At 39.5% G+C, this 17,455-nt stretch overlaps 1 protein-coding gene across 5 annotated transcripts in view; it reads left to right on the forward strand.

The window, feature by feature from the left end:
- Positions 1-17,455, forward strand: part of ERN1 (endoplasmic reticulum to nucleus signaling 1) — a 127,944-nt gene that overhangs the window by 67,642 nt on the left and 42,847 nt on the right. For 4 of the 5 annotated variants that reach the window (XM_072645820.1, XM_072645819.1, XM_072645822.1 and 1 more), the window contains 3 exons: positions 6,025-6,058; positions 7,474-7,546; positions 11,779-11,851. In XM_072645820.1, the coding sequence (XP_072501921.1) occupies positions 6,025-6,058; positions 7,474-7,546; positions 11,779-11,851 (180 nt within the window). Of the gene's footprint in view, positions 1-6,024; positions 6,059-7,473; positions 7,547-11,778; positions 11,852-14,593; positions 14,749-17,455 lie in introns of those variants that run through there. The other variant, XM_072645821.1, reaches the window with a different exon arrangement.

Here is a 17,455-nt window from a genome sequence, read left to right on the forward strand (position 1 = left end):
TAAAATAAATTTTTTTAATTACAAAAGTGAGACCATTGACCTAACTTCAAGTAGTTTATATCCCTAGGAGTGGGAGATAACACACATGTAGGACTAGTGGTCAGGAAGGAATTGTCTGGGGAGTCAAGAGACATTGAGTTGATCCATTATGCAGCTGATTGACATGCCCTTTCTAAGAACAATGGTCATATTAACCAGAAAATCATGTAACATTTACTCAGTGCCTAGTAGAAGTAATAAAGGACAAAACAAACCCTGTTCTCAAAGACCTTACATTTACATATATAAGCACATAATATATGGCAAATATGTAGCCAAATTTCATGTGTGTATACATGTATGTACACATGTGATGGTTGATTTTATCACTGAGCTTAAAGCCAAGAGTTGGAAAGTGGGGAGAAGGGGTGATAGGAAACATGGCAAGATGATGAAGGTAGGCGGCTCAATGGGATGTAAAGAACAGTCTGGTCTGGGCTGGCTGTATATATGTGTGTATGTCTTTGTGCTGAAGGAGTTTATAATGGGGAAGCTTCATAGGGGAAGATGGCAGAACATCTAGAAGCTGGAAGCCAGGGAGCAAAAAGAGCACAAGTGGAGCCATAGGGGAGTTGAATGGCATTTCCTTTCTAGGAACAATGGCATGGCTGGTTTCATTACCATTCTAGAGTTAGAAGGTAAGAGGTGGGAGGGAGGGGAAGACACATTTTGTCCAGAGGCAGGTAGATGGCAAGGTCCTGTGGTCCAGCAGGGCAAAGACAAAGCACTGAATGGCAAGAAAATGACCCCAGTGGGTTGTGAAATGTGGGCTGTCTGGGGACAGCCATGAGACATATTCATGAACCAGGACAATGCAGGTCCCAGACTAGGAGTTCCTAGTAAAGGGTTAAGCTCCCCAAGAGGCCAGAGCAGCAAATGGCCAGAATGGAATGTACTGGAGGAACTAACCCTTCTAGGGATCACTGCTCCAGTGTTTAAGAGCCATGTTTTTCTGGCTTACGAACTAGTCAATCCAGTCACCTAAGAACCTCTTTAGCATAAGAGATGTGTAATCCAATGAAAAGAACAATAAATTTGGAGCCACAGGACCTAAGTTGAAATCCTAGCTCTGTGCTATGACCTAGGTTCAATCGCTTAACCTAGCCCCACTTTCCTAATCCAAACTATGCTTTCTATATGTCAAACCCTTGGAAAGGTATAATGGCATGGTAGATAGGGCACTGAACTTGGAGCCAGGAAGACCTAGCTTCAAATCCCACCTCATACATTTTCTATCTGTATGACCCTGGGCAAAGTTACGTACTCTCTAAGTGACTCAGTTTCCTCATATGTAAAATGAAGAATTTGGACCCTGTGACCAACCTAAGGCTCCTTCCAGCTCTAAACCTATCATCTATCTACCCTGTGGCTCTGCTGCTTCTTCTCATCTTAGAGCAGCATCTTAGGGCTGGACCACCAGAAAAAATGTATCTAGTCCTTCTTGGGGGAGTTGATAACCAGTAAGCACTTAATGACGTTCTTTTTTTCATTTCATTTCTTTTTCTCCTTCCTCCCTCCCTCCCTCCCTCCCTCCTTTCCTTCCTTCCTTCCTTCCTTCCTTCCTTCCTTCCTTCCTTCCTTCCTTCCTTCCTTCCTTCCTTCCTTCCTTCCTTCCTTCTTTCCTTTCTTCTCATATTGGCAGCAGTTTTCAGAAGTGGTATCATGGAGAGTACAGAATATGGAATCTAAGGGTTTTGGGGGGTGGAAGGAGTCCACTCTTGGCTATGTTGGCCCCACTGTGCAGTTTGAGGCAAGGTACTTAACCCCTCTGACTTTCAGTGTCCTTATCTGTAAAAGGAGAAGTTGGTACTAGATAAACTGAGGTCCCTACCAGCTCTTAATTCTATACTTAATCATAGTACCCTCTGCATAAGGTTATTTAATGAGGTTTAAATGAGATAACATATACAAAACACTTTGCAAATCTTAAAGTGCTATGTAAATGGTATATAAGTGCTATATAAACGTATTCTTGTTTTTTTGTTTGTTGTTTATTACTATTATGTCTTATATCCCAGTCGGGGCCTTTCTGCAGTACGCAGTTTTAGAGGTCATTCTTGGCCTCATTTTTTATTCATTCTTAACCACTGAATGGGTGTTGCCTCAGTCAAACTGAGACCTATTGAAGACCTTAGGTTGAAAAGGCTGAGGTCCTCCACTGCATCCTGAGCCATCTTCACTTGTCCTGATCCATATCTGTCCACTGGCCCCAAATGGCTCAGGAGGAGAAAGTGAGGCTGGTGACTTTGTGCAGCCCTGCTTTACTTAAATCTGATTTACTTAGATGTCATGGCATCACCTTCCTGATGTGCTGGTCCTCTTTGAGAACAAAGAACAAATAGCAAACAAGTTTTAGACCTCAAACCTCTGTCTCAGATGCTCAGTATGTAAGCTACAGAAAAGGAGTCTTTCCATGTGAATACGAGTCTCCTGGCAGAGCAGGCTTATGGCCAGTCATCCAGAATGTCAGTGACTCCATCTCCCTGTCTCCCCTGGTGAGCTCAGAGGAATTCTGGGTCCACTCAGTCTGTTTATTGGTGATGGATTTAGTTAGTTGTCTGATTACCATGTGCCCTTTGAAAGAGAAGCCAATTATGATGAGTTTGTGGTTTCGGAGCTGTCTTGAAAGCTGTTGTCTCCCTCTGGCCTGCTTCAAAAGGGTGACTGTTTGCCTGGGTTTCCTTCCTCTTGCATCAGTCAGTCTTGGTGAGTATACAAGAGGTTATTGATGGAAAAGATAAACAGATTACTTAGACTGCAAAGTAATAATTGCCTGGTGTTTTTTTTTAAACATGCCTTTCATCATTTAGTGAATTGTTTGTTTTGCTGCCTGAGGCCCGGTTGGAAGTACATATGGTGTGGTGGGCATCTGTTGTTGTGACGTTAGTGTGCCCTGGGAGCTGGGCTTTTGGAAGCAGAATCAATGTGTGGGACGCCTTGAGAGAGATTTAACTGAAGGAAAATCCTGGATAGAAAGTGACCACCATGTGACACCACCATGTGCTTTCTGCTGCCCCTCTCCCCCCAAGCACACACATTGATGAAGCCATAGACCTTTAGGTAGTCAGCACTTGCTATGGGCAGCTAGGTGGCACAGTGGATAGAGCTCCAACCTGGAGTCAGGAAGACTTATCTTTGGGAGTTCAAATCCAGCTCCAGATTTACTAGCTGTGTGACTATGGACAAGTCACTTACCCCTGTTTGCCTCATTTTCTTCATCTGTAAAATGAGTTGGAGAAGGAAATGGCAAACCGCTCCATTATCTTTGCCAAGAAAAACCCAAATGGGATCACAAAGAGTCGGAAGTGACTGAACAACAAAGTACTTGCTGTGTGCCCATCACTGTGCTGAGTTCTGATGATACAAATACAAGCAAACAAGACAGTCTCTATACTCCAAAGGCTTCATTCTAATGGGGAACACTATCACATAAAGGGGAGCCAGAAAGCAAGTGTTAGAGGGGTATGCCCAAGCAGCGTGGTTTGGAGCTGGTGAACAGGAAGAGGTGAAATGGAGGCTTGATCCTAGGCAAGATAAGGTGAAAGGTCACCTATGGGCGCCCTTTGTGGGGGTTGTCCCTTAGAGGAATTCAGATTTCTTTTAGAGAGGAGTGGAGAGAAATGGGCCAGATTGGAAGTGGCATGATTTGGAGCTGGTAACTCCAAAGTTAAAGCTAGAAAGGACTTTAGAGATTATAATATGGATCTGACTTGAACTCTACCCAAAGGGGTTGTGACCAAACCATTTTTGGTAATGTCCCTGTCCTGATAAGTACTTAGCAGAAGGATTCAAGAAAGGAGAAATCCAGAATGCTTTGGTGGACACAAATGTAAAACTGATTCTTAATCCATAGTTTTTTGCTTTTCCATGTGGGAATTTCTGATTTTTAATATTTATTTTTAACATTTTTGTATACATTTTTTATCTTTTATTTCATTTTTTTACGTAAAATTTTTTTTAATATTTATAAATGAGAGAGGGAACATGGTGTGGAAGATCTATCTGATCTTGAATTTAGGAAGAACTAGGTTCCAATCCTGCCCCTAGTACATGCTGGCTATGTGTTATCCTGGGCAAACCATTTAACCTCTAGGCACTCCAGGCAACTTTCCAAAACTATAAATTTTAGGGAAGTTGCCAGCCTAAATTGGTAGAAGAAATTTTCTCACCTATACCAACTCCAATATTTCTCCCTGTACCAATTAAATCACATGTTCAGTTCCTGATGTTCAGTTGTTTCAGTCGTGCCAGACTCTTTGTTCTCCACTGGGGTTTTCTTGGCAGAGATGTTGGAGTGGTTTGCCATTTCTTTCTCTAGTTCATCTTATATATGAGGAAACTGAGGCAAACAGAATTAACTGACTTGCCCAGTCACACAGCTAGTAAATGTCTGAGGCTGGATTTGAACTCTGGTATTCCTGGACTCCAAGCCCAGAGTTCTGTCCACTGCACCATTTAACTACCCTTGTTCAGTCTCTATTCTCCTAATACTCATAATTTTTTTAAATTAAATCTTTTTTCAGTCAACAAAAATCTGCTTTCTTTACCTTCCACCTCTCTCCCACCTCCCCCAATTGAAAAAACAAGAAAAACAAAACTTAATTACAAACATGTATAGTTGAGGAAAATAAATTCTCACATTGGCCATGTTAAAAGAAAATATCCTCAGTCTGTACTCTGAGTCAGTTACCTTTCCATTTAGAGCTGGGGTAACTTGTTACATCATAAGTCCTCTAGAGTTATAATCAGTCATTGTGTTGATCAGAGTTCCTAAGTCTTTCAAAATTTTCCTTACAATATTGTTATTGAATAAAATGTTCTCCTGGCTCTGCTTACTTCACTATGTATCATTCTATATGAGTCTTCCCAGGTTTCTCAGAAATTATCTTCATCATTTCTTATAGCACAATAGAATTCCATCACTTTCATAAACTATAACTTGTTTAGCCATTCCCCATTTGAAGGGTGCCACACCCCGCCCCCATTTTCCAATTTTTTTTACCACTGTAGAAAGAACTGCTATGAATATTTTTGTACATATGGGTCCATTTTCCTCTTTCTTTGGATATAGACCTTTGAATATATTTCTTTGGACAGAGACCTAATATTTGTATCACTGGGTCAGAGGGTACACAGAGTTTAATAGCTTTCTAGGCATAAATCCAAATTGTTTTCTAGAATAGCTAGACCAGTTCTTGGCTCCACTAACATTGCATTAATGTGCCTGTTTTCCCACAGGCTCTCCAGCATTTGTCATTTTCCTTTTGCATCAGTTTTGCCAATCTCATGGATGTGAGGTGGAACCTCAGAGTTGTTTTAATTTGCATTTCTCTAATTTCCTCTAATATTTAGGAAATCAATATTTGTGTCACAAATTACTAGCATTTAGGTTTCAAAGGCCTATTGTCTGCGTTTTGCTCAAATGCACTGGGGCTTATTCCTTGAATAACCTTTATCCATTGATGATTGTCACTGCTTTAGGGCCTGGTGGCCATCTTTTTTGTCTCTTTGTACATTTCTCTACCTCCAAGTTGTATCTCACTTTCACTAGCAGTGAGTTGTTTGACCTCAACACAGTGATTCTGACTTTTGGGTCCATTCCCACTCTTAATTCTGTTTTGATAGTATATTTATCTTCTTCTGCCCAAACTACTTCTCCATCTGTGATCTCATTGGATCCTTGTGGTCCATCAGCTGGAAGCAGCGGTGGCCGTTGATGAGGAGCAGATTTAGTTGAAAGCATACTGGACTGGAGTTTGAATTCTAGCTTTGGTGCTCACCCTGGGCACATGTGGAATCTTTGTTTCTTCCTCTTTACACAGGAAGAATGAGATGTGGGTAATGTAGCTCACAGAATAGCTGCCAGAAAGGCATTGTATAAACTTTAAAGTGTCATAGAAATGTGAACTGCTTAATCTTCCTGTGAGGAATCCTCATGTATGTCAATCGCTTTCTTCTAATGCTTTCTGTATTCTCTTTGTACAGATCCAGTCCTGCAGGTTCCCACCCATGTTGAACAGTAAGTTTTCTAATTCAGTTCAACTTTTTTTCTATGTGGTTTGTCTGATTTTGTTGCCTCCTAGCCCCATTTTTTTATATCCCTTCCCTTCTACCAACAAAGGGAAATAGTTTGAATTGAAAAACTCCCAAGCCAACAAGAAGACTGACTCCCAAGTTAGCATTGGGTGTATTATTGTGACTGGAGATGAAAATGACCTTTCCTATGTATGTAGAGTTAGAGATAGGGACTAACCCTGGGATTTCTTTAGTAATGAAAACTATTGGACAAGGAAATTCCCACTGGTACCTCTCCTGCTACTTAGAGTCGTTGCCTAAAGCAGTGAAAGGTTAGATGAGGTTGGTAGGTGGTGCAGTGGCTAGAGTGATGGGCAGGGTTCAGAAGCAGCCTTGGGTGACTTGCTTAGAGTTACATGGCCAGCATGTATCAATCAGGACTTGAACCTAGCTCTTCTCAGATTCAAGGCCAGCTCCATATGAGCTGTAAAATCTTTGAAAACTGGATGCTGACTATCACTTCAGGTAAGAAGATAGCTGGAAAACTGGAAAAAAAAATAATTATTGCAAAGAGAGTCTGTATGACGAAGAGCTATTTAGAATTGTTGATTAGCTTGTAGGAATTCCCTTGACGCCTACTTTGACAGTTGTCTTCCATCTGCTCCGTGTATCTCTCAGACACACATCTTCCTTTCTGTCTCGGTGTCTGATTATTATACTTTCAGAGTCTTGCTACCAGTTTAAAAAAAAAAAACACTGAGAGAGAAAACAGGCTGATGTGATCTAGCTGAGTCTACATGGTATTCCCAAGGTAACTGGATTTTAAAAAATTATGTTGAATGGGGACATGAAAGTCAAGATGAAAAATTTTTAATGGATTTTCCTTGTCCTTATTCATAGAATCTTAGGATTTGGAGGGGTCTAGAAGGTCAGTGCAGCTCAGACTCCCACCCAGTATACTTGTTCAAACCTCTTTTTATATCCCCAGAACTTAACACAGTGCTTGGCATACAATAGGTACTTATTAAATAATTATTGACTGAATGGTGGGGGGAGCACTATGCTTTTTGTCACAGGTTCTGGGTTCAGGAATCTGAGTTCAAATTCTGACTGAAACTTACTAATTTTGTGACTGGCCAGGTCTCTTAGCTATTCTGAACTTGTTTCCTTTTCTTTAATACAGATAGAATCATATTTGTACTGCCTTCCCCAGTCCCTCTTCATGCTAGTACATTTCCTCTTTGATTATCTCTAGTTTATCATGTATATATTTTGTTTGTACATAGTTATTTGCTTCTCTTTTCCCCAATAAATTGTGAGCTAACATCTGTGGTCCTGTGTACGCCCATACTTTTGAATGACTATCAATATGTATGTACTAAGCTATCAATGATTTTTTTTTGCTCCTCCTCCCCCTAGGCCTGCATTCCTCCCAGACCCCAATGATGGAAGCTTGTATACACTCGGTGGTAAAAACAATGAAGGTCTGACAGTAAGTGTCCTTGGCTTCGTGTATAGCTCTGGAAGCCTTTGACCAGGGCTAGGGAACCTGCCTACATCTTCAGATTGGCCAGAGATCTCTGTGTGGCATTGTTGCCAGCAGGATGCTAGTAACAGAAATTGACGAAGTCATCAAGGATAGCTAGTAACAGAAATTGACGAAGTCATCAAGGATACGCCACACTTACTTGTAGAACTGACATCCCCCTTGGGGTTGCTCGCTTTCCGCATTTCTCTTTACATCATGATTTAGCCCATAGAAATTTGATCTGCAGAAATGATTGCTTTTGAACTTTTAAGTGTAACATCAGTACTTAGAGTAGCAGAGCTCAGTCAGTGGGTGTGTGAGTGGGGAGGAGATGAAGGTGTTCTAAAGAACATCCCCTTGGTATGAAGATGAATGTAAGCCCCTTGGGGGTAAAAACTGTTTCTTTTCACTTTTCTATCCCCAGCCTCTCGCACATTAGTAGAAGTGGGGGGAAGTGGTATCTTGTGAACCTCACAGTTACCTGAATGAGAAGAAAGAAGGTTGAACACATATACACAATGCATACAAATACATACACATAGTTATAAAAATACATTAAAATGAATAGGGAAATAGATAGGGACAGGAAGAATGAAGTGAGGATTAAGAGAGACGGTAGATTTGGGGAGGGTAGTCAGAACCAAAATATTTCAATTATGGAGGACCAGATTCTAAAGACAGGTTTAACAGAGAAGTAAAAAGACTTAGCAGTTTTAAGGTTATGTAGATTGCATGAGGAAAGAAAGAACAGGGGAATAGGTTAAGAGCATTCTAATTATAAATTATTAGTGATGAGTCCACTTTTGCCACCTTCCTATCTTTTGTAAAATTAATGGGGTGAGAGCAGAGGTGTGTAACATCATAGTAGCATATGATGGAGGAAATACATAATTAAAAATCATTTCTATAATTGTGAATTGGATGAACTACTTATAAAATGAGGAGGGTGGCAGAATGGATAAGAAAGGAGGGTTCAACTGTATGAAACATGAAGATTCACACAGAGTTAAAGGGAGGTACTAGAGTATAATTGTTTACTCCTCAGACAGATTTAAAGTAGGAGGTGTATTGATTGTAATGTAAGAAAAGTCTATGGTAAAAATATACATGACTAAAAGAGATAAACAAAGAAGTTCCATTGTATTTAAGGACACCATAAATAATGAAATGCAGTCAATAATACATACACATGCACTGAATGGGTGTGTGTGTGTATGTATGTGTGTGTGTGTGTGTGCGCACACGCGCACACATATGCAGATAAAAATAATTGAACTACAGGTAGCAATGCATAGGAAAACAATAATTGTTGGAAACCCGGAGCAAAAGTTAAACATCTAAATAGAGTTTTAGAAAAATGAGATGTGATAGATCTCTGGTGACTACTGAATGGGAAGTGTAAAGAATCTACATATTTTGCCACTTTGAATGGCACCATTATGAAAATTGACCATGTTCAAGGGCAAAAAGAAATAGAGAAAAGCAGAGATAACGACTATGTCCATTACTAACTAAATGCAAAACTAATTGTGATCAATAAAGGTAATTGCAAGAAAGGATATATACTTAAATGGAGACCAAATAATATCCTAAAGAATATCCAAAGAATGAATTATAGAAACCACAGATAACTTGTGGAGTAAAGCCAGAGTAGTCCTTAGAGAAAAATTCTCTCCCTAAGCGCATTCAACAGCAAAAGAAAGAAGCAAGAGATCAATGGATTAGATATGCAACTAAAAAATCTAGAAAAGTAACATAACAAAAAAGTCTCAAGTAAACTCAAAAATAGAAATTCTGAAAATAGAAGAGAGAAGGTTTAAAAAAATTTTTTTAACTTGTAGGCCAGTTATACTTTTGGACATGGTCATTTGAGAATTTATTTTGCTTGGCTAGGCATATTTGTTATAAAGTTGTTTGTTTTTTTCAGTTTCACTGTGGAGAAGGTGAGGGGGGAGAAAATAAATGTTTGTTAATTTAAAAAACAATTTTAAAAAGAAAATGCCAGAAACAAAACTTTAACTCATATGATTTTTTGAAAAAGGAGAAAAAAAATAAATCTCCAACATCATGAATGAAAAAAGGGAAAATCCCAACAGAAGTGTTAGAAACTATTTTACTTTATTATATGCAACAAAAATGACACTTAAAAAATACATTCTCAGACATGGCCAATGTAACGATATAATTTGCTTACCTGTATGTATATATATTTGCTGTAAAAAAGATCTGCTTGGACCATGGAGGAGAAAGTGGATTAGTGGTCAGTGACAGATATAACAAAAAAGATCATCAATTAAACATTTTTTAATATTCTGAGAAAAAAAGTTCAGAAGGGAATATAGGAATTTTATTACTGCCTTGTTAAATAATATCTGTTTCTTTAAAAAACCCCCACAATTATCAGAAGTTTACAGTTTCTTATAAATTTCTCTTTCCAGTTTTTTATATCTTGAATTATTTGTTTATTGAAGATTAAAGTCACAATTTTAAAAAAGAAAACAAAAAATCTTCCTACCTGTCTGTATAGAGGTTTTGGACTATAATAAGAGCATTGGGCCTGGCATTTTCACACCTGGCCTGTGGAATGATTTGCTTTATTTGACCATACTTATTTAAAACAGTAAGACAGCCAGGTGGTGAAGTGGATAGAGTGCTGGGCCTGGAGTCAGAAAGATTCATCTTTTTGAGTTCAGATCTGGCCTCAGACACTTACTACCTGCATGATGCTAGGCAACGTAAGGTCTTAACCCTGTTTGCCTTAGTATCGTCATCTGTAAAATGAGCTGGAGAAGGACATGGCAAACTGCTCCAGTATCTTTGCCAAGAACACTCCAAATGGGGTCATGAAGAGCCAGACATAAATGAAAAAAGTCTGAGCATAATTATCACAATGGATTACTCCATTAGGAATTGGGGTAGGGAGGGGAAGGTGAGTCAGTGAAAAATAAGTAATTTTTTTTTCTAAAGAAGAGAAAAATATTAGTAAGACATTAGAAGAAAAAGCCCTTTCAGAGGTGAAACTATTCATTGAAGTCTGGAACTAAGGGGAGCTTTTCAATCCTCGACAGAAAGAGCCTGTTTTGTTTGTGTTTCAAGAATACTGGGGATTCCAAAAATAAAACAGAAACAGGTGTTTGTCAAAAGAGTTTGCAGATGTTAGTTGTGAACCTAAGGGAGAAGAAGCAGTTTTATGATGAAACACAGTTTTAAAACTTGACTTTTTATGAGCTTTTCCTGGTACTCACAATAACTTAACTTTTTTTTTAACACAAAACTTCTCATCCTTTTTTTTTTTAATGTGCAGAGAATTATTTAGTGAAGAAAACTCTAAGGCTTTCCTCCCAAACATATCTAAAATTCAAATAGAAGTTCCTTCTACTCAAATTTAATCTCTCACTCCTCTTCCCTTGAGAAATATCACATAATTCTGCTCTAACTAGCAATCCCAGTGTTACTTTCCCAAGGCAGAAGAGAAGGGTTCTTTCTTCTCTTAGAATGTGGAAGGTTGTGTAACCCTTCGTAGCCCCAAAAAAATGCTGTTCCCCAAAGGCTATTATACCCTTCAGCAAAGTGGCCAAATAGGAGATCTTTTGTGTCTCCACAATTCTGTGTTGCCTCTGTCAGGGATTTTTAACCTTTTCTGTCATGGACTCTTTAGGCAATCTGGTGAAATCCTCAGACACCCTCCCACACCTCTGAATAAGGTTCTTAAATGCATAAATAAAACAAAGGACACCAATTACACTGAAATATAGTTATCAAAATATTTTTTAAAACACACGTTTTTGGACACCAGCTTAAGAATTCCTGCCCTACTCTTACCTTCTCAATAGGTAAGGGAAGGGGCAGAGGGAGAGACACAATTTGGAACTGAAAATAAAAGTTTTAAAGTAAAAAGAACCCCTGCCCTAGGTAAAGGAAGTTGGTTCTTCCAGGGGACTGGCACCTGGTGGCTCCTTTATGTGTGTAGCAGAAGTGAGAATGGAAAAGCTTGAACCCTCCACCTCGCTTCTCTTTGCCTCCAGCTGCTAACCATTCTTCATTTCAAGTTTCAAGTTTGAGTTGAGGAAGTAGTCAACATAACTTTTCTCTTTTTAGCAAAATTGCATAACTGAAACAGACTGCCTATTGAGATTGTGAAAATTACTCAAGCTCTTCAAGTTAACTTGTTTTCCTTTATGTGTTCATCTTTCTAGAAACTTCCCTTTACTATCCCAGAATTGGTGCAGGCATCCCCCTGCCGAAGTTCAGATGGGATTCTCTACATGGGTAAGGAGTTTCTGTTTTCAACACCTTCTCTGTGACGTATTGAAAATTAACTCCAGTAAAAAGATGACTAGTTATCAAGAATATAGTGGTTTCATTTTCCTACTAACTAACCCTCTTTGGAACAGGCTTTCTTGCCTTGAATTGTGTGAAAAGATGCTGTGGTGCCGAGTGGCGCTAGTGGATAGCATACTGGGCTTGGAAGGCCAGTTTAACACATGCTTGATATATTTGTTAGCTCTGGGACCCTAGGCAAATCATCTAACCTCTCTGAACCTCAGTTTTCTCAGCAGTAAAATGAGAAGACTGGATGCTAAGATTCTTTCCAGCTCTAAATTTATGAACTTGATTGAGGAAGTGAGAGACATTGTGCATCAACATGGTTGCATACAACAAGCTTTAATTTTTCATGCTGATTTTTTGTTTTATTGCAAACTTTTGTTCCACATCACATTAATTTTGGAATTAGTATATAGATAACATGCATATGCATATATATTAATTTCTAAAGGAGTATAGATATATGTGTGTATATTAATTTTTGTATGGTTTAATTTCTGGATAAATATATACACTTAGAAACTAATGTAAATATATGATTGCATATTTCTATAACTAATCAGCTAATATCTAATAACTAATATCATATAATTAAAATAAATATATATTCATTCAGAAATTAATATATAAATATCATAGGTGATATCTATATGAATATATTTGTTCTTAAATTAATATCTTGTATATAATTATTGTACAATTATATATTTACATATCATATAATTAATATATGTATGTATGGTATATGATGTATGTGTATATTTCTCCCCATTCCTATATGGCAACCCTTTTCTTGTAACAAAGATTAAAAAAGAAAAAATAAAATTCAGCAGAACTACTTGACTACAATGATCATGTTTGACAGCATGCATGGTATTTCATGACCCTTGTCCTCCATTTCTTCAGTGAAAGAAAGCTTTTAGCTGTTCTATTGTCCTGCTCTGAGTGACTTAAAGATTAATGGGTAATCTGGGTAGAAACTGGCTGAAATTTAAAGTGGGTACAATCATCTGAGCCAAGAAGGAAACCAGACACTATTCATTAAAAGTTTGTCTTAGTATTTCCTGTTATGGGGGTTGGGGGGACATAGCCACATACACACACATATACATATAGAGACATATGCATATATGTGCACACATATACACATACACATTAGACAGATAGCAACAGCACAGCAGTTTAGCAGCTTATCTGTTTAGATTTAGCCTGGCTTTCAGTTTTTAGGAAATTCAGCTTTTTCAGACATCAGATCATCTCCTTTTATCTTGCTACCAACATGACAATAAAAATAATGATAGCTAGCATTTATTTAGTGCTTTCAGTTTTCAAAGCACTTTCCAACCTCACAACAACACACATTCGATCCTCACAACAATCCTGAGAGGTGAATACTATTTTCTTCATTTTACACTTGAGGAAACTGAGGCCAAGAGTGATTAAGTGCCTTATCCCGGGTCACACAACTTGTAAGTGTCTAAGGCCAAATTTGAACCCAGTCTCCCTGACTCTAAGTCCAGTGTTCTCTTTACTGCACCACCTGGAGGAAAGCTTCATTTAGCTGGATTTCCACCTGGTGGTAATATTTAGTGATTCCTACTACTTTTGCAACATTGGCTTTTTTTTTTTTTTTTGAAGTGGCCAAAAGCATTCCTTACTTTATCCTTCTCATAGTGCTTTTGGTATCATGTAGATCTGTGTCTGGGATGCAGGATTTGTTCAAGGCTTTTTCTATGGGGACATTACATCCTTTTGCTTCCATACCTCTGAGAATGCCCTTCTAGACTGGTATGTCCTTTTTACAACAGAAAGAGTCTATTTTGTTTGTTTTTCAAGAATACTGAGGATTCCAAAAATAAAACAGAAACTGGTGCTTGCTAAACGAGTTTGCAGATGTTAACTGATGGAGAAAAAACAGTTTTATGATGAAGTTACCATCTGATTTTCATGGTCAGAAAGATACCCAGCCCTTCTGTCTCAGTGATAGTCAGAGTCAGCAGATTTAGGCAGGGTCTGACTGATTGGGTCCAAGATCATCTTTTTTGTTCTTGTTGTTAATAATGCAATTGGGGTCAAGTGACTTGCCCAGGGTCACACAGCAGCTACTAAGTGTCTGATGCCAGATTTGAACTCAGAGCCTTGTGACTCCAGGGTTGGTGCTCTCTCCACTGCACCACCTAGCTTCCCCTCGAGACCATCTTCTACCATGTTTTCAAATGGTTGCTCAGTAATTCATCCTTGTGTGGCTCTTAGAACACTTCCCTGTCATATTCTCTACTGTAAGAGCTTCCTTAAATTAGGCCATTCAAAGTTATTTGAGAGCTTGGTGATTGCCTGCTTCATCTATTAAAGAAGTGCAAATTATTGTGATCTTCTCTGAGCTGTCTATAGCAAAGACCTTTGTCCTAGTCCATTGCGACAGCTTTGAGGGAACCTTGGAGATTATCACAGAAGAGCGAACCAACCAATAAATTCTAAAAGCTTTTATCATGCATGAATTTAACTTGGCAAGGGCCTGAAGGTGGGATAGAGGAGGAGAGAAGCAAGGATGCACCAGGATTAGTATTATTCTAAAGACAAAGATGTGGCCAGATCTCTGGAGGGATAGATACAGTCAGTGGGTCAACAAGCATTAATTAAACATTTACTGTGTGCCAGGTATTGTCTTAAGTGGAAGATACAAAGAGAGTACAAAACATTCTCTGCTTTTAAGGATCTCACATTTCAATGGGACAGACAGTAAATAATCAAATAAAACAAACAGCAGATGGGAGATCAACTCAGAGCGGATGACACTAACAGCTGGAGGTGGGGATGGAGAACCAGGCCTTCTAAAGAAGGTGAGATTTAAGCTGAGTCTTGAAAGAAACCAGAGAAACTAAGAAGTAGTGGTGAGGAGAGAGAGCATCAGAGACACCGGGAGGGGACCCATGAGGATGGGGGGCAGATAACCAATGCAAAGACCGAGCAGCAGCTGGTACAGGCTCCCAGCTTGGGGGCAGTGACCTTCAGACCTGGCAAGAGAAAGAAGGTGACTGATGACACAAGGGAGAGGTTACATCCTCTCTTGGCTCTTAGATGATGTCAAACTCTTGACATTTTTCCAGGTCCAGGACACCCGAACTGTCCCCATGCAAGAGGGCCATACATGAATGTGGAGAGAGGGAGGCATTTTATAGAGAGGGGTGTCCTTGGGTCCATCTGATTGTGTTTCCACTCCTGAGTTCACAGGCAGGCAGGTACCAATCCTTGTGGCTATTTGGAAGATAGAAGATTCCAGATGAGGGTGGAGTTCCAGAGAAGAGGATGGAAGTAGAGCATTTTGTTGTTCAGTCATTTTTTAGTCATGTCTGACTCTTTATGACTCCCTTTGGGGTTTTCTTGGCAAAGATACTGGAATGGTTTGCCTTTTCCAGCTCATTTTACAGATGAGGAAACTGAGGCAATCAGGGTGAAGTGATTTGCCCAGGGTCACATAGCTAATAAGGGTCTGAGTTTAGATTTGAACCCAGGAAGATGTCTTCCTGACTCTAGGCTCAGGACTTTATCCACTGTATCACCTAGCTATTACTACCTGCCCTGTCAGTCAGAAAATGGGGTATCTCTAGAGAAGAAACTTCATGTCATAAACAGGCTAGATCCAGAAAACCAGAAACATTTTTGATCTATCACAATGATATCAAGCTTTAAGAGGCTACAGTTACTGCTTTTTGGAAGATGATCTTTTTTTGGCCTCCACATATTTTTTTTCCTCGTAGGATTTTAATGCCAAGAAAGAAAAATGTGATCTGTGGACAGATGTCAGTCTTATTATTAACATAAATAAACGCAAGATGGGGCAGCTAGGTGGTGCAGTGGATAGGGCACTGGGCCTGAAGTCAGGAAGACCTGAGTTCAAATGTGGCCTCAGACACTCATTAACTGTGTGACCGTGGGCAAGTCATTTAACCCTTTTGCCTCAGTTCCTCATCTATTAAAATGAGCTGGAGAAGGAAATGGTAAACCCCTCCAGAATCTTTGCCAGGAAAACCCCAAATGGGGTCACAGAGAGTCAGACAGGACTGAAGTGACTGAATAAAAAGTTACAGAGTGCTTGTGAAAGCCAGTGACATCTTTAGCAGGTCCTATGATTCTTGCACAGTTGTCTCTAGGTGCTCTAATTCCAGGGACCTATGAAATAACCAACACTGGCTAAGTTACAAAGGAAGCAAATCTATGTCGGTCTCTACTTTGCGATGTGATGAGGGAGATAGGCAAATAAGCAGAAAGCGTAAAATGTGTAACATGTATCCAGAGAGTTTTTTTCTTTTAAATTGTAAGTTCAAAAATGTTTTATTGATGCTTTTGTAAACTTGCCCAACTTTTCCTCCCCTGCCCACAGAACCCTCTCTTATAGAGCATAAAAGAAAACAAGCTAACATTGGTTAATGGTTAACAACATATAGGCCATTCCAAGCCTGTAGTCCATCACCTTCTGCTGGAAGGAAGTATGGGATATTTAATTAATCCTCTGGAGTAAGGTTTGGGCAATCGTGCCATCCTTTCTACAGAATAATCTTATTCAGCACACTAAGATGTTTTTTCTTTTCCCCCCTAGGAATAGTGATGAGTCATGTTTATCCAATCACATACCCAGCTGTGTGGGCCAAGCTTGACTCAGGCTAGCCCAGTAGTCTGGGTTCAGGATTAGAGTGGATAGAGCACTGGGCATGAAGTCAGGAAGGCCCAAGTTGAAATCTGGCCTCGTACACTTATTAACTGTGTGATCCTGGGCAAGTCACTTCACCCTGTTTGCTTCAGTTTCCTCATCTGTAAAATGAGCTAGAGAAGAATATGGCAGACCCCATTATCTTTGCCAAGCAAACCCCAAAGTGGGTCACAAAGAGTTGGACACTACTGAAAGATGACTGAAAAAGAGATTTTTATAGACTATCTCCCAGTTAACCGAAGGAAGCTAACTTAGCCATAGCTGAGGAAGGATATTCAGCAAGGATAGGCGCGGATTGGAGGCAGCTAGATGGGACGGTGGGAAAGTGCTGGACCAGGAATCAGAAAAAATCCTGCCTTCAGATCCAGCCACAGCTATGTGACCTGCAGTGTCACCTAACCCCTGCCTGCCTCAATAGCCTTATTTGTAAAATGGGAATAATAATGACACCTGCCTTCCACCTTTGTCGTGAGGATAAAATGAGGTATTCTTTGTAAAGCACGCTGTGTAGATGTTATTATTATACCTATTTGTGATTCAGTTGGGGGCAGCTTCTTTACTTCTGCATTTGCCTCGATGGCTCAGTGCTTAGTGGAAAAGCTCCCCACTCTTTGTTCACTGGCTTCTGTGTTTAGGCCACCAGGAAATTACATCAGTGGTTCAAGCCTGAGTCTCCTAGGACAATGAAGTCTCCAGGATGATATTATCTTTTGAGGAAAAAGTAGCTGAGCCTACACGGGGTAGGGCCATGGGAAAAGCTAACACAACCTATATGACAATGGCCTTGGTAGGTAGTGTTCACACCAGCAAATTAGGTGATTGAGGTCAGGGCAGAGTCT

Source organism: Notamacropus eugenii, chromosome 2, assembly GCF_028372415.1.
Source record: "Notamacropus eugenii isolate mMacEug1 chromosome 2, mMacEug1.pri_v2, whole genome shotgun sequence".
NCBI lineage: Eukaryota > Metazoa > Chordata > Mammalia > Diprotodontia > Macropodidae > Notamacropus > Notamacropus eugenii.